The sequence below is a fragment of the Electrophorus electricus genome, chromosome 1 (genome assembly GCF_041902795.1).
Source record: "Electrophorus electricus isolate QZ-2024a chromosome 1, ASM4190279v1, whole genome shotgun sequence".
Taxonomy (NCBI): domain Eukaryota; kingdom Metazoa; phylum Chordata; class Actinopteri; order Gymnotiformes; family Gymnotidae; genus Electrophorus; species Electrophorus electricus.
In genome coordinates, this window is record NC_137497.1 from 24,339,088 (window position 1) to 24,366,654 (window position 27,567).

Sequence of the window (27,567 nt, forward strand, 5' to 3'; positions counted from 1 at the left end):
AGTACCGAGGGCAGGGAGCAGGATGCACAGACTCAATCAACATGGACGAACATTTATTACATACAACATAACGGCACTCACATATAACATGAATATGAATACGTTTAGCAATAACGAGACTAATCTTGACATCCACAGGCTACACCAACAATGATCAACAATACTGTACACACTAACAAGGGTTTAAATACACAAACAAGATGAGGTACAGGTGTGTGCAGGCATGGCCATAAACATATACTCCCAAGTCACGTGGCGGGCCAAACCCTGTGACTCGCGGGAGGCAAACATTCTGTGACAGCAGCCACACTCATACACACACAAGCATAGTGCAACTCTGTGTTTACGCATCAATGATTGAATGTGCAAGTGCATGTATATGCAAGTTTAAATTATTATGCACAAATGTAAGTAGTAGGCTATTTATGTGAAAATGTTTCATATATATGTGCAAGTACAGTTTCCCTGATTTCTCTTTAAACAGGCCCTCATAGTTCAGCAGTAATGAGGCTAGTTAGATTTTGCTCAGAAATAAGTACACTTTGGAATGTTATATGTATCACAGTCTCCGGTGGTGAGCCATACATGGTTAATCAATCCAGGTTGAGGAACCTGTTAGAGTCGCTGCATTAATGACATATCTGTTTGCATTGTCAGTTGTTGCTATGGCAGCAATTAAATTAGGAAATTCAAAGAAAAACAACTCATCTCCACTCTTGGAACTTTAGAACCCCATATGTCCCGTGTCATAATGTCACACATGAGGGGAATCCCATGAACACCTTTACAGATCAGTCTGTGGAAAGACACTGAAGAGAACAGATCGAACAATGAGGCGTTTCTGGAGCTGGTGTGCTGGAGGTATCGAGAATGAATATATTGATACAAAGGAGGTGGAATCCAGGAGAGACTTAATAAAGAAAAGCAAAAGAGGAAAGCAGAAGTGGAATCTAAAAAAATTGAAGATAGAGTGGAAAAAACGTCCTACAGTTGGTATGGATATTTGATTATTTTTTCTGCTTTTTGGCCTTGCCTTTCTAAAAGGATTAATTTAAATCTCATGTATAAAAAAACAGTAAACTAAATAATCTTTACAATAAGGGACAAAAACTGACTTATTGAAAATGCTTTTATCCTTTGATCAGCGATGACTAAAACTCTCATTTAAAATATGCAACACCACTTAGTGCAGTATTAGTGCATTATTAATCTATTACAAGGTTTTAGGCTCATCAGGCTGTATGTAGTACATACAATATGTGTTCTATATATATCCAGAAGTAATGATACTTGCTCTGGCAGATTTGAAGATGGCCCATGAACGGACTGAAAGGACTGTGGCAGTATATCTGAGTGAAGTGACTGATGGATATGACTTGTTCAGATCAGCCAGGACCAAGCAGAGATACTCTATGGCACCTGCTTCACCAGCCCTGAAAAGGGTCAACAAAGACACCAAACCAGGTGTGGATACAAAGCAGTCAGCCATCTTCCCTCTAGGGCCAAGAGAACATGAGTGGCTTGTGAAGTGTGCTGCAGGACAGCAGGATCAAATCTGCCAGCTTCTGCTCCAGGACATCAAGCTGGCAGAGAAGAGAAATTTCATTTCTGGCTTCACAGTACTTCACTGGGCTGCTAAACAAGGAAACAGTGAAATGGTGCGCAAGATCCTTCTTCTTTCACAGCAAGGTGGGCCAGGGGTTGACGTTAACATCAAGAGCTACGACGGCTACACCCCACTACACATGGCTGCTATTCACAGCCACGAATCAGTCCTGAGTGTTCTGGTGCATGATTATGGTGCCAACTGCAACATACGTGACAACAGTGGCAAAAAGCCCTATCAGTACTTACACAAGGACGCCTCACGCAAGGTGAGAGAGATGCTCGGAGACCCTCACGCTGCGGATTACAAGCCCTCAGGCCATGAGCAGCACTTTTCCAATCCATCCAAAGGGTTCAGCACTTTGAGTAAACTATTTCAGTCCAAGCACAGAAAAATACTCAGATGCGGATCAAGATTCCACTCAGCCTTGAAGCAGCTTGACCAGCCTTGACCAAGATGAGGACAGGATAGACTATATATTAATTTCCAGAATGTTTCCATACAATGAACTTCCCAAACTAAATAGCATATCCTCAAATAAACATTTTCTGTAATTTGTCTTTCACTCCTGATTTTGAATTTGTGATCAAAACCTTAAGCTTTGAAATAAATCATTTACACATACATGTTTGAAATATTGCATAGTCATATCTGCCTTGAACCATTATCTGTTTTCTTTGAATATTCTCTAATGTTTTGTCTTTGAGTAATGAAATGTTTTTGAGGTCCTTCATCGGCTGTGCAAGCAAAGTGCTTCTGAATTAGTAGTAGGAGAAGCCAGATAATATATGAAAAATTAGTGGTGTGCTTTATATTGTTTGTAAGAACTCCTTTGTATTTATACTCCTTTGTATTTATAAATGTGCAGACTAAGTGCTCAGGTGAAATTAGTGTGATAAAAATTTGCTCTTGAGTTCCAGTTGTTTTGTTTCCCTCTTTCTGTTCTTTTAATACTATATCGAATTAATTTATGTTTTGTAAGGTAACTCGAGGTAAATGCCTGACACAATCAAAGCCTAAGACTGAGACAAAGAAGCTATAAATTTGCATGAACACATCTGTTGAGCCTTTCCTTCTTATGCCACCCCTGAGATCAGTAGTTAAAAACTGATTTCAGCAGAGACATTTTAAACAGAAATAACTACAAGTCTAGAACCTCTCACGAGAAGATTATTGTACTTAGAATAAAATCTTATTTTATGTTTGTCAGATACCCAGTTTGTTAGTCTGTCTAAACTAGATTCATTTGCTCTTCACTACTCAGTCAATTTAAGGTCATCTTCTTTTGGCATTGGTAGAATTTGGATTAGTACTGTTTGGCCGACAGTAATCACCTGATTATATCACCTGATATAATGACCTAAATAACTGTTGCAGCTAAGATTAGTAAGCACAACATCCAAACAGTGTCACCTGAAGTCCAGGTTTACCATGCTCTGTATTGTGGCATTGACAGTATGCATAAGTGAACAGTACCATTAGGTGCACTAAGCCTAGTGGGTTAATTTGGCCTCCTGTTTCTCATATCACGTTGGAGTGTGAGGTTGGCTGACTGACTCTCTCCGACGGGTCACATCAATCCAAACTATCACTTTCATTGCACATCTGCCATCATTAGGTGCTGCACCGGCCCACATGAAACCCATCCCGGGGAGTAGGTGCCATGCACAAAGTCATACACACATACACACACATACAGTCTAAAGTTTATTCGATGTAGCAATTTTGTGCAAGTGCCATTGTCAACCTTAGTTCACATTTCTCTCTGTAATAAATGCCTGCAGCATGCAATGTGATAGATGAGGGCCAGGGTTACAGGCAGCCCCGCAGGCCTGACAGGGACTCATCACTGGGATCAAACTCAGCTCACTCTCCTGCCCTGTACACACCTCCAGTGGCCAGCTAAGTTTTGATCAACACAAAGCATACACAGCACCCAAGCTTAGTATGAGGAAATGTTTTACTGTGAAGGACAACACCTCCTTAATCAGCCCGTAATGTAGCATCAGCAAAACTCTACATCTAAGGGAAGAGAATAAAAGAAAAGAAAAAGAAAAAAGGCAAAGGTCATATACAGCAAACTTGTAGCGTTACCATCTGAACATGATGCACATATAACATGTTTAAAAGCAGTTTGTGAGAATTTCAAATCACTTCTTCTCATGTCAAGCACCTTTGTGTTTGTTCTTTCCAGCAGGATGGATGTCTTGTTTTCTGTTGGACGCTGTTCACCTGTGACTCCTCTGTAAATACGGAAAGAATAAGACTTAAGAATAATGTGAGGTCTTTCACTTCTCCTCTGCCAATCTCCTAGGTGTAGGTTCCACTATGTTTTGCTGTTATTCTTTATATCTATGAAATACTTATTAGATAGAACGGCATATACGCATTAGTTGGGGAAAACAGTACAGACTTTGATAAATGTAGCTTTAAAATTGTGTCATGTAGCTTATGGCAGACATAAATCAAGCATTCACTTATATGCCAACCATTCATGAAAATATTCAACCATGTTGCTGCATTGACCACTGGAGAACATGAGCTGACACTGTAGGCATCGATCCGCAAATCAATACTTCTTTATATAAAATAGGATAAAGCATGCTTTTTCATTTGACTTCAATTACATTTCCAAGAAGTCAAAGTGGCAAAAGAAGAGCCTTTCTAAGGAATACTACATAAAGCCCAAGAGAGACACATTTTTATTTACATTGTAATTTTAGTGGAGTTGGAGGAGTGATTCACACTCCACACCCACTACGGTTGCCGGGGAGAGACATCGAGCTGCAAATACACAAAGCATATTCATCAAAATGACATCAAATGCGATACATTTCACAAATGCGCTGCAAATACACAAAGCACATTCATCAAAATGACAACGCGGTGCAAATTCAGAAAATGCATGCAACGTCAGAAACCCTGGAAATCCAGTCACAACACAATGGAAATGTGCCACAACACATCAGAATTGCTGTTTGCAGAGGACAAGGAAAGGAGGTGTAAGAAGTAAGAAGCCAAGGGTAAGTCACTGGACGGGGCTTGTTCAGCACTGCTATTGTTTCCATTCAGTACTGTTGTTCAGGTCTTCCTGAATAAGACCATCACTGGGATCAGGCTTGGCCTGCAGTGTGTGATGGACTCAGGGATGTGCTCTGCCCTTTATGGGCCTTTTATTGGATGTCCTTGACAAGTGAGGGCAGTAGTTTGGTCCCCATACTGGGCTGGTCAAGTATGCCTATCATCATCACCAAGCTCTCCATTTGCAAGTTTCTTCCCAGTATTGTTGTGCAGTGCTCTGTAGCACTCCCACTCTTTCAGTTCACTCCCCTTCCCTGTAGTGATTACACCTTTTGGTTGGCTTCTTCTTCTTCTCCACTTCCCTTTTCTCCTCTGCACTTGGGTCCATCTAGAATGTCCCTCCTTCCTACAGAATACACCAGGGACACAGTCTGAAGGGGTACATCAACTCCGATCAATCTGACAGTCCTGCTGTCCTGATACAGAGGTATTTTTTGAGTTTTTCTCAAAGCAGTTAGTAATAAGTAAGAGATGTCATTGCTTGTTTGCTGATGGGCTACAGAAGAAGCCTGATATTTGAAGCATGAACAACTCAATGTGAACAGCTAGCTAGGAAACCAGTTTCCAAATCATCTGATTTGGTTGACTTTGTACATATACATACGATTCTACCTTGATACTGCTTAAATAGTCGTTCATATTTTGGTAGTTTGAAGTCTCCACTCTGGTACATAATTATACTTCAATATTGTTTAAATAGTGGTTCATATTTTGGTAGCCTACAGTATCAGACTGGCTTGTCTTATTAACTCGGTATATGTTGTATGATCACTTGTGTGTGTACCAGAAGTCCAGTCATGTGGAGATCAGAGCTCCACAGTGGCTTTGCTGTTGGTTCCGGTGGGGGTGGGGCTTGTGGCAGCAGGGCCATAGAGGAATAAAATTCAGCAGCTGCAGACAGGAAGTGTTGTAAATGGAGATGCTAACCATGACCACAGAGGAATTAATATGAATGGACTACATAACCTTTCAGATGAAAAGCAATTTTTCTTCAAATAATCTAGAGAAATCAACTTGAAATTATTGCATATAACCAATATGAAGTTGAAATGAAAGGTGGGTACAGAACAGAAGAAGAGATTGTTACCCACTAAAACTTAATTTATTCATTCATTAATCCACTACTAATAACCATTATGTCTCAGAGAAAAATTCCACAGTGAACAAGAAAAAAGAGATGTTTTGATTGGTGCTTTTAGGTATGTGGGAGCTGGTCCATTTATGGCTTTGTAGGTAAGTGTCAGTGTTTAAAATCTGATGTGAGCTGCTACAGGAGGGTGACAGAGAACTTCAAGAGGTTGCAGATGAGCTGTGCAGCAGCATTCTGAATGAGCTGCAGGGGTCTGATGACACAGAGGGATAGACCTGCCAGGAGAGAGGCCTGGAGACCACAAGAGACTGACAATGGACAGGTGCATTACACCTGTACCAGAACACCAAGGCTTCTGTGTGAGAGTGGTGTTTACACCTGTACCAGAACACCAAGGCTTCTGTGTGAGAGTGGTGTTTACACCTGTACCAGAACACCAAGGCTTCTGTGTGAGAGTGGTGTTTACACCTGTACCAGAACACCAAGGCTTCTGTGTGAGAGTGGTGTTTACACCTGTACCAGAACACCAAGGCTTCTGTGTGAGAGTGGTGTTTACACCTGTACCAGAACACCAAATATTTCGGAGGATTTTTTTTTAAAGTTAACTGTGTGAATGAATAATGTTCTGCAGTTTAGGGGGTTATTTACTTATTTATGTTTACATAAAGAATCACTTTATAATCCCATAATGACAATGTGAATCAGAATCAATCTCATAATTTGAGTGTTGACAGTTTGCCTAATCTGGAAATTGTTCATTAATTCATATTTATTGAGACATATTTTCTCATAACTATAAATGTGAACATATTTGATGTTTACTTTGCCTGCATACGGACTCAAGGAATAATTTCAGCCATCAGAAAGGAGTCAAGTTCAAAGGCACTCTGTGACTCTGTCAGACACTCACTCACGTACGCACGCCTCTCCACAAAAGCAGTACCCCATCTCGAGTTGTGAAACACCACTTCAGGTGCGCTGGATGAATTTAATCAGTCATTTAAATCATTTTAATCATGTCATGTAGCCAGATAGTCAGACACCCTGTATTTCACACAGAAATGACAGACAGACAGGTTAACGAGCGGCTAGCTAGCTCAGGCGGTTCTGGCCGTTAACTTCGCCCATTAAATCTAATTTTATAGTAAAGTCTTGACATACCAAAACCGGGAATTAAAGCCAGAAAAAAAGAAGTTGACTGTAAAAAACTAATCGAAGGGAATTTTTTAAAAAGGGAACTCGGCTTCATTTACTGCACGTTGTAAAGCAGTGAGAAGTGTGTCAAGGCAACAAGCAAATTGGAACAGACCAATGAGAGGACGCAAGTATTCTGGAACATACTGGAACAAAATCAGGGTCAGTAGAATGGAGGTCGACATGTAGAGACGGACAGAGCCAGAAAACGAAAGCAAAACACAATAACAAAGACCAAATACACTGACAGAAACACAACTGGGATCAGGTTACATGGTAATAACCTGGGATAAAGAACACATGCTAGACGAACAGCAAACACGACAGGACCTTAGTATAAATGGAGGCTTAGCACAATGAATACAGGCTGAGTGAACCAGAGACAAGATGAGAGAAACATAAATAATATATACACGAGATAACAAGGAACATAAACAAGAGTTAACAAAGAACAACTAGAAGCAGAAGAGAACAGGCGGAGCAGTCAAACAAGGGGGAGCAACAGAAAAATCAAAACAAATAAATGCATGGAAAGAAAACCAAGAAGTAAAGCCAAAACAGAGCATGACAGGATTGATAAGGTGAACAAACTGACAGGGTGGGGCCAACCGTGACAATACAGAGTAATAATTGTGAGTCAGACATGCAGGAATATAGAGAATAATAAGGATTACTCAGATATGCAGAAATATACAGAGTAGCGATAATTACTCACACATGCAGGAAGATACATAGTAATAATAATTACTCAGACATACAGGTTCATATGTAGTAATAGTAAATACTCAGTCATGTAGGAAGAGTATATCAAAGTACAGCACTGAAAGCCCTGACCCTTATACCTAAAATGTTTGATGAAAGACATTTACAGCACAGTTGTCCAATGTTCCATCATCATCATCATCAGTATTTTTCCCCTCATTGAAGCACACTGGGATGTGACCCATCTTACATATGTAGTACAGACTTCATCCTGTATCTCACCATTACATATGTAGGACAGATACAGACACGCGTCTACCGTGTGACACTCGTCTGTCCTCTGTAACAGCTGACCCTGATGCTTGGATTGGCTGGAATGGCCAAGTACTCTCTCAGTCAGCCAGGTGGGGTGGAAGGGCAGTGCAGGGCAAGGCAGGACAGGGCAGGCGGCAGAGGCCACAAGGTACAGGTGGAGAACGGGAGGTGCAGGTGGTGGAGGGCAGTGATACCAAATGCCAGCATTTTAGAGTGAGAGTGAGAGAATGTGACATTGAGAGACAGATAGAGAGAGAGAATGTGAGTGTGTGTGTGTGTGTGTGTGTGAGAGAGAGAGAGAGAGAGAGAGAGAGAGAGAGAAAGAGAGAGAATGTGAGAGAGTGTGTATGTGTGTGTGTGTGTGTGTGTGTGTGTGTGTGTGTGTGTGTGTGTGTGTGAGAGAGAGAGAGAGAGAGAGAGAGAACACACATACACACACACACCTGATAGTTAGGCAGATAGACATGACAGAAGAGTAAAAGGATCATTCATCCAATACGAATGATCTGCGTTCAATACTTAATTAAATCTCTGTATTAACAATTTACTATTGTCCATACAGTAGACAGCTCTGCGTTGAGATCTGAAGTAAAGGTGCAGACACTAGTCCTGGGTTGGAAATGGGTTTACCTTCCAATATACGGAACCCCCAGAGCGCCAAATCTTATCAAAGTCATGAGCAACCCCAAATGCATAACGGGAATCTTTGAAGGGGAGCTTTATGGGGAATTGTCCTGCTTAAAGACAGGAAGTGACATCACCCAATTTCCTGTTTTTCCTTGTATTAGTTTCCAATGGAGAGTGGAGTGGAGTGGAGTTTTGATGTTGACTTATATTGGAGAATTTATTATTGCTGGATTTCTTTTATTGAACTTGTAACTTGTAAATACTAAATTGTCTTTTTTGTTAAACATTTTGTTTGTTTTTATAGTGATGGCCAGATGAATCCTTCAAGCTTTCCATCCAATTGGTTCAAAAAAAGGTTCATATCTGGAGGCTTCATGTGCACACAAACCCCCCTGCTGGCTAAACCTTTATTGTCATTTCAACTATTTGTGATGGATCTCTTGGCTGCCAACAATAGAAATAAAAACACCTTAATATGATTTTGTGTGGTTCATTCAGTCATCTAATCTGTTTTTGATATGTAGGTAATAGTATTGGAGGTCTACTAGTGTCAAAAAACAGGTTGATTTCAGTCAATGTTTAAGTAAATCAAATAGGACATGAGATGTTTATGTTGAGATGTTTTTAAGACTGTTGCAGTGTTTTTCAAAGATGGGACAATGGTTATGCTTACGAATTCTGTGGTGACTTCATTCACTTTTATTAAGAAATAATATTTTTTCCACTGTGCTTGGACTCAGTTGATTTCTCTTTCTGGAAATAATCTCCACGGCTTTGGAGAAAACACTTTCACATGGTACTGAGAACGCAGGGGTGCACAAGTATCCCACAGCAAGCCTGTAGAGATTTGGATATATGCACTTTTGGCTCTCCCAGTACTGGAGGGGATCCTGTGTTCTGCTGATGTTCGGTTCTGCCAGGTCTGCACTTCAGCTGTGGCATCAGCAGTGACATTGTGAGTTCTTCTGGCCTCCATGAGCGTGGCATCAAAATGACACCACAGTTTGTTTCCTGAGAAGCAAAACCAGATAATATGAATGAGGTCATAACTCTGAAATTGACTTTAAACCAATGCAAAAATACTAACCAGGTCTTTCAGCTACAGCATCCTGTGATGTTGAAGCTGCAGCTGGTATTGAATGTGACTGTCTAGACCCTATTACATTGGTACATTCAAAGGTGAGTTTTTTAATTCCTTCATCTGCCTTTTTGTGCTAAAGGATCCAAGTGATTTGTATCTTGGGTCTAGCAGCGTTCCCAGCGATATAATGCTCATGCTGTGTGGAGCTTTTCCCTAAGGAGCCTGATGAGGTCTCTCCCAGTTCACTAGCTACCGTTACCTTTGCTGCCTCTTCCTGGAGCATCTTTTCCACCATTTTCAATAATAGCACCACTTTGAAGACAGATACCTTTTTCTCCTCTGACAGCACCAGTGTGGCATTGTGAAAAGGAGACAGTATAGACAGGAGCTCACAAACATTATTGTACTCATCGGAGGTCAGAGCAGGAATACCAGTTTGTAAGCCTGCCAATGCTTACAGGCACCCTGAGTTCTACTAATCACTCCAGCATTTGAAAGCTGCTGTACCACCTTGTTTCAACCTCCTGAATCAGTTTCTTTTTTGATTTTCCCATATGCTCTTGAACAAGGTCCAGCTTCTCCTTTAACAATAAAAACCTAAACGTTACATATGTAGCAATATAAAACAATGTGTAAACAAATGTGAAAATAATGTTACTAACTTTGACAGTTGTGCTGCTTCTAAAATAGCCCACCAGCTTCCTTGCCTTTGTAGGAATGGCAGACAGCACTGGGATTAGTTCAAGAGCTTTTTTAACAACTATATTCAGGGTGTAAGCAATGCAGAAGGCATGATGCAGCTTCAGCTGTTTACCACAGGCAATCATATCAGATGCGCCATCAGTAACTAGGCATGTTACTTTGGATTTTATTTCCCATTCTTCCATAAGAGAGGATTTCACACAGGCCAAATTTTCAGCTGTGTGCGCCTGTGGGAATTTCACTACACCGAGTAATGTGGACTTCAGTCATGTGTTGTCATCTATAAAATGGCAGGTCACACCCAAGTAGTTTGTCTGCTGTCACACTCACTGCAGGAACTTTCTGGACCTCAACTTTGGTCTTCTCTTTCTCTTGTTGATATTTGGTCTCAACCATGGCCTTTGCGGTCTAAAGGGAAGGAAGAAAATATTATTTTTTTAATACTACTCTCATAATTTATCCATGTCACCACACATACTTTCCTAGTTGGGAAAATATAGATTGGATCAAATTTTGCTACTAAATCCCTGAAGCCTTTATCCTCAACTGTGCTAAATGGCTGTGTGTCTCTAACAATCATGAAGACCAAAGCCTCATCCAGCTCTTCCTTTCTGGTCACTGCTTTGTAAAGATTAGATTACACTTTGTCATTTTTACACTTTGTAATCCAATCCAAACTGCAAATAACATGTAAGGTGCAGAGAATAATGCAGTATATAAATATATATATACACAGTATATACACATTATATTTTTTATATATATATATATATATATATATATATATATATATATATATATATATATATATATATATATATATATATATATATATATATATATGCATATTAATGTTAACAGTGAATAAAATTAAATTAGGTTATGGTTTAATTACAGTATTTGCATGTCAGAAGTCATTACATGAACATGTGCACATGTTTTGTTTTTATTTTGTGATGTGTGTGAGGAATGTAGCATCGTGGTCAATGTCATTATTATGATGGGTGATTAACAAATATGAAAATTGGAAATGCATACCCACCTTGGCTGGATCCAACTCTATCCCCCTCATTATACATGACAAGTACAGTAACATAGATGAGGTGTTGTTGTTGTATCCCAGTGGTTTGGAATGGAAAAAAAAAACGACTTGTGAATATTATAGTAGTAACACATTTCATTATTTACAGGCATATTATGTGCAATACCTTATTTGTAGAGATCTGCTCAAAGTGTTTCCATACAGGGGAAACCCTTTTCCTTTTAGCAGGCTCCATGAAAACAAGCTCATCAATGTCACAGGCAAATTGACAGAACACAAACATGCAAATTTTGCATGGATCCATTGCGCTTTATGTGTGTTCATAAATTGTGCCAACACTCGAAATGCTTCCTGAACCAGTGAGGTTTCAGGCATCATCAGTGACGTCATTCATCCTTAAAGAAGCAAGCCTCGATACATGTTTCATAAAAGACTTCCTGGAGCTCTCGACATGTGCTCCGAAGCCTCGGCACAGTAGGGGCCATCACTAGTATCTCACTTGGAGTGAGGAGTAGGAGTGAAGGGTGAGAGTGAGGAGTAGGAGTGTGGGGTGAGAGTGAGAGGTGAGAGTGAGGGATGAGAGTGAGTAGGAGTGAGGGGTGAGAGTGAGTAGGAGTGAGGGGTGAGAGTGAGGAGTAGGAGTGAGAGTGAGGGTTGACAGTGAGTAGGAATGAGGGGAGAGAGTGAGGGGTGAGATTGAGGAGGGGGGTGAAAGTAAGGAGTAGGAGTGATGAGTGAGAGTGAGGTGTGAGAGTGAGTAGGAGTGATGGGTGAGTGAGGAGTAGGAGTGAGCAGTGATAGTGAGGGGTGAAAGTGGGTAGGTGTGAGGGGTGAGAGAGTAAGTAGGAGTGAGGGGTGAGAATGAGAAGTGAGAGTGAGGGGTGAGAGAGTAAATAGGAGTGAAGGGTGAGAATGAGGAGTAGAAGTGAGGGGTGTGAGCCACTCAAACTAGGAGGTGCACCATATTAAAAACATCAAGGAAGCATTAACAAGAGAGCCTGACATTCTACCCGACTCACATGAACATGTAGGGAATTCCACAGCAGATATTTAAAAAATAAATGTTTTGTTTTAGTTGAGAGGAAATTCAACTATGAAATTTAAAACAAGCCTCGTAAGATGTTTATTGTAATCTAATCTGGATTCACAACCGCATGAGATGAATTTCTCAGATGTGTTTTCTTCTTCTCTTTCCCCCTGGTTTGCTTTAGTCTGTTGTCCAGTTTGTGGACATAGTGCCCATCACTTGTGAAACAGAATGTATGTCATGAATAAATGTCTTGTTTGGTCCTTCCTATTGTCCGTCTCTATGGTTTCCTTTCTCATGTTTCACTTTTCCAGTCCTGTTCCAGTCCCTGTTTTGGTTTTCACTGTTCATGATTTGCACCTGCGCCTTGTTTAGTGTTCATTAGTTCAAGTATTTAAACCCTGTCTGGTTCCCTGTGTTTTTGCTGTTCATTGCGTGTGTTTGTGTGGAATGTATTGCATGTATTGCATGTATTGCATGTATTGCATGTATTGCATGTATTGCAAGCTCGTCTTTGTTTCTAAGCCTCTGTTTATGTTAGCCTGTTTGATTCTAGCTGTTTTGTTTTTCCTTAACTCCGTATGTTACTTCTTTCTGTTATAGCTGCTTTCCCTGTTTGCCTTCGTGTGCTTTTGGTTTGTGTTTCCTAGGCTTTGTTATCCTAGCCCTTGTTTTTGTTATGTATTCTAGGACCCTTGACTACTCTGACTACAACTCTGGATTTGCCCCTAAGAAATCTCGCTCTCCTCCGCACATGCGACCACCTCATTACCGCTCACCATTACAATAACCTGAACAATAAGGGGAACTCTTAAATAAAATATGTTGACAAATGGCAACTAAACTATTTAAACTATTCAAAGATACTACAGACAAAATTGTCTGTTTTTCCATGACTTGACAAAAGTATTTACAGTTGCATTAAATTACATCACAGGATCGCATAGTAATATTTCCATAAACATATTTACAGTACTGGGCAGATCCTCTTATAGTGATTGATACATATTCATCAATATGACAGCATGTGTCCTCTCTGAGGATCAAACCTTACTGTACCTGCTCTACCAGGTGAGCTTCAGGAGCGCTCTAATCATGTATACATACACTGATCTTTGACCCCTGAATGGGACAGAGAAAGGCAGTGCGGATCTGTGTGTGTGTGTGTGTGTGTGTGTGTGTGTGTGTGTGTGTATTTAAACATACAGAGTTATAATTATATGTGTATGTACAAGATTGGTCACTGTGACAAGATCAAGAGGGATTGTGGGATCAAATTCAATCAAATTCAATCAGGAAGTAACTAGTACAGTGATGGAGAACTGTTTAGAAATCAAACTAAAACAAATCTGGATCTTGTAGAGAGATATTGTTGTAAATGTAGAATAGAAACATACTCAGAGTTCAAAGTGAATGAACCAGTGGAGAGAATGAGCTACACAAAGGGGGGGGGGGGTGTACACAACAACAACAACAACAACAACAACCACCACCCTGATCACCACCTGTGCTCCGTCATAACTATGATCACTGCTGAAGCTCCAGTCTGTCATATTAACACACAGCATAATTACTGCACCATCACTGACTACATTTACATATTAACACACAGCATAATTACTATACCATCACTGACTACATTTACATATTAACACACAGCATAATTACTGCACCATCACTGACTACATTTACATATTAACACACAGCATAATTAGTATACCATCACTGACTACATTTACATATTAACACACAGCATAATTACTGCACCATCACTGACTACATCTACATATTAACACACAGCATAATTACTGCACCATCACTGACTACATTTACATATTAACACACAGCATAATTACTATACCATCACTGACTACATTTACATATTAACACACAGCATAATTACTGCACCATCACTGACTACATCTACATATTAACACACAGCATAATTACTGTACCATCACTGACTACATCTACATATTAACACACAGCATAATTACTGCACCATCACTGACTACATTTACTTATTAACACACAGCATAATTACTGCACCTTCACTGACTACATTTACTTATTAACACACAGCATAATTACTACAGTAAACAGTGGTATTGAGGCTGAAGTATTTGTTGATTTATTGAGGGTCGGCTGTAGAGGGATTGAGCTTCAGGAGCAGACAAGGCCAAACTAAAAAAAAAAAAACATAAGACACACTAGAAATAAAACTACTACTATTATTATTATTATTATTATTATTATTATTATTATTATTATTGGTTACATTTATTTAGCACCTTTCTCAAACTCAAGGACACTTTACAGACAGAAATCAGCTTTTATTCTCAAATCACTGATAGACTGATGAGAAGCGGCAGCCAATTTACACACACAGTCTGTCAGAAACTACAGACCCCTGTGGGACTGAAGGGTGCAGGGGAAGGGGAGGAGGTTCAGACCAGGACAGAGCAGCACCCATAGCTGGACATATACACACACACACACACACAGAGCAGCACCCATAGCTGGACATACACACACACGTAGAGCAGCACCCATAGCTGGACATATACACATACGTAGAGCAGCACCCATAGCTGGACATATACACACATACGTAGAGCACCACCCATAGCTGGACACATACACACATACGTAGAGCACCACCCATAGCTGGACATACACACACATACGTAGAGCAGCACCCATAGCTGGACATATACACACATACGTAGAGCAGCACCCATAGCTGGACATATACACATACGTAGAGCAGCACCCATAGCTGGACATATACACATACGTAGAGCACCACCCATAGCTGGACATACACACACACGTAGAGCAGCACCCATAGCTGGACATACACACACATACGTAGAGCAGCACCCATAGCTGGACATATACACACATACGTAGAGCAGCACCCATAGCTGGACATATACACACATACGTAGAGCACCACCCATAGCTGGACATATACACACATACGTAGAGCACCACCCATAGCTGGACATACACACACACGTAGAGCACCACCCATAGCTGGACATATACACACATACGTAGAGCACCACCCATAGCTGGACATATACACACATACGTAGAGCAGCACCCATAGCTGGACATATACACACATACGTAGAGCAGCACCCATAGCTGGACATATACACACACACGTAGAGCAGCACCCATAGCTGGACATATACACACACACGTAGAGCAGCACCCATAGCTGGACATATACACACATACGTAGAGCACCACCTATAGCTGGACATACACACATACGTAGAGCACCACCCATAGCTGGACATATACACACATACGTAGAGCACCACCCATAGCTGGACATATACACACACACACGTAGAGCAGCACCCATAGCTGGACATATACACACACACGTAGAGCACCACCCATAGCTGGACATATACACACATACGTAGAGCACCACCCATAGCTGGACATACACACACACACGTAGAGCACCACCCATAGCTGGACATATACACACACACACGTAGAGCAGCACCCATAGCTGGACATATACACACACACGTAGAGCACCACCCATAGCTGGACATATACACACATACGTAGAGCAGCACCCATAGCTGGACATATACACACATACGTAGAGCAGCACCCATAGCTGGACATATACACACATACTTAGAGCAGCACCCATAGCTGGACATATACACACATACGTAGAGCAGCACCCATAGCTGGACATATACACACATACGTAGAGCACCACCCATAGCTGGACATATACACACATACGTAGAGCACCACCCATAGCTGGACATACACACACACGTAGAGCAGCACCCATAGCTGGACATATACACACATACTTAGAGCAGCACCCATAGCTGGACATATACACACATACGTAGAGCAGCACCCATAGCTGGACATATACACACATACGTAGAGCACCACCCATAGCTGGACATATACACACATACGTAGAGCACCACCCATAGCTGGACATACACACACACGTAGAGCACCACCCATAGCTGGACATATACACACATACGTAGAGCACCACCCATAGCTGGACATATACACACATACGTAGAGCAGCACCCATAGCTGGACATATACACACATACGTAGAGCAGCACCCATAGCTGGACATATACACACACACGTAGAGCAGCACCCATAGCTGGACATATACACACACACGTAGAGCAGCACCCATAGCTGGACATATACACACATACGTAGAGCACCACCTATAGCTGGACATACACACATACGTAGAGCACCACCCATAGCTGGACATATACACACATACGTAGAGCACCACCCATAGCTGGACATATACACACACACACGTAGAGCAGCACCCATAGCTGGACATATACACACACACGTAGAGCACCACCCATAGCTGGACATATACACACATACGTAGAGCACCACCCATAGCTGGACATACACACACACACGTAGAGCACCACCCATAGCTGGACATATACACACACACACACGTAGAGCAGCACCCATAGCTGGACATATACACACACACGTAGAGCACCACCCATAGCTGGACATATACACACATACGTAGAGCAGCACCCATAGCTGGACATACACACACACGTAGAGCACCACCCATAGCTGGACATATACACACATACGTAGAGCACCACCCATAGCTGGACACATACACACATACGTAGAGCAGCACCCATAGCTGGACATATACACACATACGTAGAGCAGCACCCATAGCTGGACATATACACACACACACGTAGAGCAGCACCCATAGCTGGACATATACACACACACGTAGAGCAGCACCCATAGCTGGACATATACACACACACGTAGAGCACCACCCATAGCTGGACATACACACATACGTAGAGCACCACCCATAGCTGGACATATACACACATACGTAGAGCACCACCCATAGCTGGACATATACACACACACACGTAGAGCAGCACCCATAGCTGGACATATACACACACACGTAGAGCACCACCCATAGCTGGACATACACACATACGTAGAGCAGCACCCATAGCTGGACATATACACACATACATAGAGCACCACCCATAGCTGGACATACACACACATACATAGAGCACCACCCATAGCTGGACATACACACACACACGTAGAGCACCACCCATAGCTGGACATATACACACACACGTAGAGCACCACCCATAGCTGGACATACACACATACGTAGAGCAGCACCCATAGCTGGACATATACACACATACGTAGAGCACCACCCATAGCTGGACATACACACACACACGTAGAGCACCACCCATAGCTGGACATACACGCCCATACGTAGAGCACCACCCATAGCTGGACATACACGCACACACGTAGAGCACCACCCATAGCTGGACATACACGCACACACGTAGAGCACCACCCATAGCTGGACATACACGCACATACGTAGAGCACCACCCATAGCTGGACATACACACACATACGTAGAGCACCACCCATAGCTGGACATACACACACATACGTAGAGCACCACCCATAGCTGGACATACACACACATACGTAGAGCACCACCCATAGCTGGACATATACACACATACGTAGAGCAGCACCCATAGCTGGACATATACACACATACGTAGAGCAGCACCCATAGCTGGACATATACACACATACGTAGAGCACCACCCATAGCTGGACATACACACACACGTAGAGCACCACCCATAGCTGGACATATACACACATACGTAGAGCACCACCCATAGCTGGACATATACACACATACGTAGAGCAGCACCCATAGCTGGACATATACACACACACGTAGAGCAGCACCCATAGCTGGACATATACACACACACGTAGAGCAGCACCCATAGCTGGACATACACACACATACGTAGAGCACCACCCATAGCTGGACATACACACACACACGTAGAGCACCACCCATAGCTGGACATACACACACATACGTAGAGCACCACCCATAGCTGGACATACACACACATACGTAGAGCACCACCCATAGCTGGACATACACACACATACGTAGAGCACCACCCATAGCTGGACATACACACACATACGTAGAGCACCACCCATAGCTGGACATACACACACATACGTAGAGCACCACCCATAGCTGGACATACACACACATACGTAGAGCAGCACCCATAGCTGGACATATACACACATACGTAGAGCAGCACCCATAGCTGGACATATACACACATACGTAGAGCACCACCCATAGCTGGACATATACACACATACGTAGAGCACCACCCATAGCTGGACATATACAAATATACGTAGAGCACCACCCATAGCTGGACATACACACACACGTAGAGCACCACCCATAGCTGGACATATACACACATACTTAGAGCACCACCCATAGCTGGACATACACACACACACGTAGAGCACCACCCATAGCTGGACATACACACATACGTAGAGCAGCACCCATAGCTGGACATATACACACATACTTAGAGCACCACCCATAGCTGGACATACACACACACACGTAGAGCACCACCCATAGCTGGACATACACACACACATGTAGAGCACCACCCATAGCTGGACATACACACACACACGTAGAGCACCACCCATAGCTGGACATACACACACATACGTAGAGCACCACCCATAGCTGGACATACACACACATACGTAGAGCACCACCCATAGCTGGACATACACACACATACGTAGAGCACCACCCATAGCTGGACATATACACACATACGTAGAGCACCACCCATAGCTGGACATACACACACATACGTAGAGCAGCACCCATAGCTGGACATACACACACATACGTAGAGCAGCACCCATAGCTGGACATACACACACATACGTAGAGCAGCACCCATAGCTGGACATACACACACATACGTAGAGCAGCACCCATAGCTGGACATATACACACATACGTAGAGCAGCACCCATAGCTGGACATATACACACATACGTAGAGCAGCACCCATAGCTGGACATATACACACATACGTAGAGCAGCACCCATAGCTGGACATACACACACATACGTAGAGCAGCACCCATAACTGGACATACACACACACACGCAGAGCACCACCCATAGCTGGACATACACACACATACGTAGAGCAGCACCCATAGCTGGACATACACACACATACGTAGAGCAGCACCCATAGCTGGACATATACACACACACGCAGAGCACCACCCATAGCTGGACATACACACACATACGTAGAGCACCACCCATAGCTGGACATATACACACATACGTAGAGCAGCACCCATAGCTGGACATATACACACATACGTAGAGCAGCACCCATAGCTGGACATATACACACATACGTAGAGCAGCACCCATAGCTGGACATATACACACACACGTAGAGCAGCACCCATAGCTGGACATATACACACACACGTAGAGCAGCACCCATAGCTGGACATACACACATACGTAGAGCACCACCCATAGCTGGACATATACACACATACGTAGACCACCACCCATAGCTGGACATACACACACACACGTAGAGCACCACCCATAGCTGGACATATACACACACACACGTAGAGCAGCACCCATAGCTGGACATATACACACACACGTAGAGCACCACCCATAGCTGGACATACACACATACGTAGAGCACCACCCATAGCTGGACATACACACACACGTAGAGCACCACCCATAGCTGGACATATACACACATACGTAGAGCACCACCCATAGCTGGACATATACACACATACGTAGAGCAGCACCCATAGCTGGACATATACACACACACGTAGAGCAGCACCCATAGCTTGACATATACACACATACGTAGAGCAGCACCCATAGCTGGACATATACACACACACGTAGAGCAGCACCCATAGCTGGACATATACACACACACGTAGAGCAGCACCCATAGCTGGACATATACACACATACGTAGAGCACCACCCATAGCTGGACATACACACATACGTAGAGCACCACCCATAGCTGGACATATACACACATACGTAGAGCACCACCCATAGCTGGACATACACACACACACGTAGAGCACCACCCATAGCTGGACATATACACACACACACGTAGAGCACCACCCATAGCTCGACATACACACACACACGTAGAGCACCACCCATAGCTCGACATACACACATACGTAGAGCACCACCCATAGCTGGACATATACACACACACGTAGAGCACCACCCATAGCTGGACATATACACACACACGTAGAGCACCACCCATAGCTGGACATACACACACACACGTAGAGCACCACCCATAGCTGGACATACACACACACACGTAGAGCACCACCCATAGCTGGACATACAAACACATACGTAGAGCACCACCCATAGCTGGACATACACACACACACGTAGAGCACCACCCATAGCTGGACATACACACACACACACGTAGAGCACCACCCATAGCTGGACATACACACACATACGTAGAGCACCACCCATAGCTGGACATACACACACATACGTAGAGCAGCACCCATAGCTGGACATACACACACATACGTAGAGCAGCACCCATAGCTGGACATACACACACATACGTAGAGCAGCACCCATAGCTGGACATATACACACATACGTAGAGCAGCACCCATAGCTGGACATATACACACATACGTAGAGCAGCACCCATAGCTGGACATATACACACATACGTAGAGCAGCACCCATAGCTGGACATATACACACATACGTAGAGCAGCACCCATAGCTGGACATATACACACATACGTAGAGCAGCACCCATAGCTGGACATATACACACATACGTAGAGCAGCACTCATAGCTGGACATATACACACATACGTAGAGCACCACCCATAGCTGGACATACACACACACGTAGAGCACCACCCATAGCTGGACATATACACACATACGTAGAGCACCACCCATAGCTGGACATATACACACATACGTAGAGCAGCACCCATAGCTGGACATATACACACATACGTAGAGCAGCACCCATAGCTGGACATATACACACACACGTAGAGCAGCACCCATAGCTGGACATATACACACATACGTAGAGCACCACCCATAGCTGGACATACACACATACGTAGAGCAACACCCATAGCTGGACATACACACATACGTAGAGCACCACCCATAGCTGGACATACACACACACACGTAGAGCACCACCCATAGCTGGACATATACACACACACGTAGAGCACCACCCATAGCTGGACATACACACATACGTAGAGCAGCACCCATAGCTGGACATATACACACATACTTAGAGCACCACCCATAGCTGGACATACACACACACACGTAGAGCACCACCCATAGCTGGACATACACACATACGTAGAGCAGCACCCATAGCTGGACATATACACACATACTTAGAGCACCACCCATAGCTGGACATACACACACATACGTAGAGCAGCACCCATAGCTGGACATATACACATACGTAGAGCACCACCCATAGTTGGACATATACACACATACGTAGAGCAGCACCCATAGCTGGACATATACACACATACGTAGAGCAGCACCCATAGCTGGACATACATACACACGTAGAGCAGCACCCATAGCTGGACATACACACATACGTAGAGCACCACCCATAGCTGGACATATACACACATACGTAGAGCAGCACCCATAGCTGGACATATACACATACGTAGAGCACCACCCATAGCTGGACATATACACACATACGTAGAGCAGCACCCATAGCTGGACATGTACACACATACGTAGAGCAGCACCCATAGCTGGACATACACACATACGTAGAGCACCACCCATAGCTGGACATATACACACATACGTAGAGCAGCACCCATAGCTGGACATATACACACATACGTAGAGCAGCACCCATAGCTGGACATACATACACACGTAGAGCAGCACCCATAGCTGGACATACATACACACGTAGAGCAGCACCCATAGCTGGACATACACACATACGTAGAGCAGCACCCATAGCTGGACATATACACACATACGTAGAGCAGCACCCATAGCTGGACATATACACATACGTAGAGCAGCACCCATAGCTGGACATGTACACACATACGTAGAGCAGCACCCATAGCTGGACATATACACACATACGTAGAGCACCACCCATAGCTGGACATATACACACATACGTAGAGCACCACCCATAGCTGGACATATACACACACACGTAGAGCACCACCCATAGCTGGACATACACACATACGTAGAGCACCACCCATAGCTGGACATACACACACACACGTAGAGCAGCACCCATAGCTGGACATACACACACACACGCAGAGCAGCACCCATAGCTGGACATATACACACACACACGCAGAGCAGCACCCATAGCTGGACATATACACACACACGCAGAGCACCACCCATAGCTGGACATACACACACACGCAGAGCACCACCCATAGCTGGACATACACACACACACACAGAGCACCAACCATAGCTGGACATATACACACACACAGAGCATCAACCATAGCTGGACATATACAAACACACAGAGCACCACCCATAGCTGGACATACACACACACACACACACACACACACACACACACAGAGCACCACCCATAGCTGGACATACACACATACGTAGAGCACCACCCATAGCTGGACATATACACACATACGTAGAGCAGCACCCATAGCTGGACATATACACACATACGTAGAGCAGCACCCATAGCTGGACATACATACACACGTAGAGCAGCACCCATAGCTGGACATACACACATACATAGAGCACCACCCATAGCTGGACATATACACACATACGTAGAGCAGCACCCATAGCTGGACATATACACATACGTAGAGCACCACCCATAGCTGGACATATACACACATACGTAGAGCACCACCCATAGCTGGACATATACACACATACGTAGAGCAGCACCCATAGCTGGACATATACACATACGTAGAGCAGCACCCATAGCTGGACATGTACACACATACGTAGAGCAGCACCCATAGCTGGACATATACACACATACGTAGAGCACCACCCATAGCTGGACATATACACACATACGTAGAGCAGCACCCATAGCTGGACATATACACACACACGTAGAGCACCACCCATAGCTGGACATACACACATACGTAGAGCACCACCCATAGCTGGACATATACACACACACACGCAGAGCAGCACCCATAGCTGGACATATACACACACACACGCAGAGCAGCACCCATAGCTGGACATATACACACACACCCAGAGCACCACCCATAGCTGGACATACACACACACACACACACACACAGAGCACCACCCATAGCTGGACATACACACACACGCAGAGCACCACCCATAGCTGGACATACACACACACACAGAGCACCAACCATAGCTGGACATATACAAACACACAGAGCACCACCCATAGCTGGACATACACACACACACACACACAGAGCACCAACCATAGCTGGACACACTCAAATCACTCACAGACAGATGAGAAGCAGCAGCCAATTTACACACAGTGTTCTCTCTATTAGAAACTACAGGAGAACCAGGTGTAGGAGAAGGGGAGGAGGTTCAGACCAAGACAGAGCACCAACCATCACTGAACATACACACACACACACACACACACACATCTATCTTTATCTATATTCATGCACAACTCACATTGATACAGGACAGTTTGAGTATCCAATCATCCTAACCTCCATGTTTTTGGGAGGATTCCAGAGGAAACCTACGCAGATACAGGGAGAACATGGAAACTCCACCCAGATAGGGACTCGACCCCCACACAGACACAAGAACACCACGGAAACTCCACCCAGATAGGGACTCGAAGGCTGAGAGGCAAACATGCCAACCACCAAGCCCTTCTGTCCAAACAACCAACTGTCCCAAATGAACACAAACAAAATTAAGTACAATAACCCTCCCTACTCCCAAAAACTAATAAACAGAAGTAAAGAACTGAGCAAATAAAAAAGGTGTCAAACTCCAAACTTCCCAACTACGATTCACGCAGGACTACTACAATACACTATACACAGAATAATATTTACAACAGTGAACACGTCCAGAAAAAGGGGAAGCAGAGGCCCAAAACCACAACAATCATCAAACACTTACTGAACAAACAACCAGCTTCAGCAACAGTGAAGATGTATCTCTGTCTGTCGCTTCTTCCCAGTCTTCCCCTTATATTCCCCTTATGCGCTGGGTAGAATGAGGCAGCCAATCAAGACAACACCGCAGCCGAGAACAATTCCAGCACAGGACAGAAGACTTGATCAAGTGGAGGAGGAGCATCAAGAAGGGGACGTAAACAAACACAAATTTTTCCCACTCAATCACTCTTTTGTTTTGGTATCAGCAAGCAAGCATCACACCAAGTGGTGTAAAACATCAGTGGCTGGATTCAACATGTCCATCCACCTCAAAGAGTCCAGTGAAAATCAACCAGGTCCACATGCTCTATTGGGGATATACTTTGATAAACAGGACCTCAACTAAGACCAAGACCTCAAACTATGACACTCAGTTCACGCTGTTTACATGATCCCAGCATTCATAGTCTAACTAATATGGAACCACGGATGTGCATGTAAACATAATTACTGATACTACGCACACCCCCCTCCCCAACAAAAAGTAACTAGGCAACATTAAAATCACAGTAACCATACTTACCTTCCACAGTAACTGTGTATGTCTGTATAATCTCTTCATGCTTAGTGTCTCTGATGATGTAAACTCCACTATCAGATGGTGTGGTTCCTTGCAGCTCCACAGCAGAGATAAGCAACACTCTCTGAGTGTATTCAGGTTTACACTTCAGTGAGTGTCCAGCCACTGTACAGATCTGTCCACTAGAGGGAGCAGCTGCACCTGTGCTGTTATAAATCACCTCCACTGACTCTGATATGAGCAAATCCAGCACCAGAGGTTCACCAGGCTTAATCTGAACTGAAGAATTACAGGCTTTGGAAAAAACAATTAGAAACTTCAATGTAATATACAACTGATTTGACCATGTAACCTCAGAACGGCAAATCTGATATAAACATTTAAACGTTACATACAAGCTCCTTCTGTTTTTCCCCACATATCTGATATTTGAAGTTTACAATTCTATGTTCTACTTAGAACATACTCTAAGTTCTACTTAAAGTTCTCTCTGTCTACATAAATAATGGTTTAGTAACAATAACTAGGTAATCCATTGAGGACACTTACCCTCTATCTGTAGACTCACATCACAGAGCTCTTGACCTTTACAGGCGCAGGTGTACAAGGACCTCTTAGTGTAATCAGCATCAGTGATGGTGAGGGAGAGATCTCCCTTCAGGTACTGATCATGGGACATGTGAAATCCCTCCTCTGACTGGCAGGATGTCTGGTTACACTGAGCCAGTACGTCATGTGGTGACACGGACACGGAGAGACGTTTGGAGGCAGGTCGCCGATTGCGCGTAAGCTCAGGTTCAGCCGCCCAGTTCAGTAAGATGATGAAGTGTATCTATTAATATTTTATATTAACTGTTACCTTATAGAAAGCATCACCCTTGCCGTTCCTGGCAGCTTCACTAAATATTACATATTAATTTATTATCTATGCAGATGGATACTTTTTCCGTCCTATATTGCTGAGCCGTTATGTTCATAAATCACTTTCTGACAGCTAGCGCGCATATCTGGACGGTAATCAGAAGTACATCTATATAAAAACTCTTAAACTCACCGTTACAGATGTCACCTTTCAACCTGAAACTTGATTCAAAATGTTTCAAAAATTAAACCCGCGTGTAACCTCTGCCTAAAGGCGCCCTAATGAAATCATTTAGAGGAAGCACATCTCAGAAATTTCGTGTTAGATCAATGCAAGTTAGCGCGGTGCCTCCAGAAATGTGTCTAGTACTATGTTGATAGTAATAAATCCTTTTAAACCCTCTCATGATTAATGACCCGAATGATTCACAGATTAGTAAATACAACAAATGACACTTAATTTAAAAAAAAACAAAAACATATCCCTGCACAAAAGAAAGCAATCGCGAAATAACAGAAGCAAATCACAAACAACGAAAACCGATTCAACATAAGTATGACCGATTAATGCAGTCACCTATTAACGTCACCACAAGCGGCGGAAAAAACTCAACGCGAAAAAAATACCAATATTAATATTTCTCTTACCCTCAGAGGCTTCAGTTGCAAATCAACCAATTGAATAATTACGGAAATTAGCAAATAAACGCTCAACAAAAATTGGTCAATACAGCAACGTAGTACGTGGATGTTCACAAACGTTTGTGTTAAGTAGTGATAGCAAACGCACTGACGCTTTTTCCTAACTACCAAACAAAAAAGTTCATTACTCACAGCTTCATGACACAGTACACAATAGCGGCATCTGGTGGCCAAAACTTCAAAGTGCTTTGTGCATCTGGTTGACAGATCTTTATTTGTTTAGGTAGTTGGTTAGTTATCTATTTATTTATTTCCAGCTTTTAAAACGTGTGCATGTCTTCAAAATCTCATTGCTGATGTGGGTACATACATCCAGGGCAGGATACTTTGATGGCTGAATAATGTGATGTATTCTATTACAATACATAAAACAGTAATATATTCAGAATACATTTAGAATGCACCCAGAACACATCTTACTAAGTCATATTTAAGAGCAAAACTATTTTATATATTTTAAATTTAAGTTCTAAATTGTGAACAGCTTATCATTAAACTGCCATCAATTTATGACTTTATAAATTAAAGAATTATAAATAATTATTATAATAGCGTTCTTATAAAATATTCTACCTTATTTGACGGCAAAAGTTAAGTGTTCAAACTTCAGAACGCTTTTTCCCATTTCCGGCTCTGTGGTCACGTGATCATTGTAGAACGAATGAAGCGCGAGCGTGTTTCATGTTTGAATCACGCGCCAAGGTTCAGGTTCAAGTTCGACATTTAGCGGTGAGTTTAAAAGTGTTTATA

General features: G+C 43.0%; 1 protein-coding gene across 1 annotated transcript; it reads right to left on the reverse strand.

Annotated features, from left to right (window-relative positions):
* Positions 1-5,954: 5,954 nt before the first annotated feature.
* LOC118241375 (uncharacterized) lies at positions 5,955-27,545 on the reverse strand. Its single transcript, XM_081722244.1, has 6 exons — positions 26,764-27,545; positions 25,804-26,086; positions 25,258-25,548; positions 11,441-11,457; positions 10,729-10,806; positions 5,955-6,068 (listed from the first exon to the last, which is right to left on the reverse strand). Exons 2-6 carry the CDS (start codon positions 25,931-25,933, stop codon positions 5,955-5,957), a joined length of 630 nt encoding a protein of 209 aa, XP_081578370.1. The 5' UTR covers positions 25,934-26,086; positions 26,764-27,545.
* Positions 27,546-27,567: the final 22 nt, after the last annotated feature.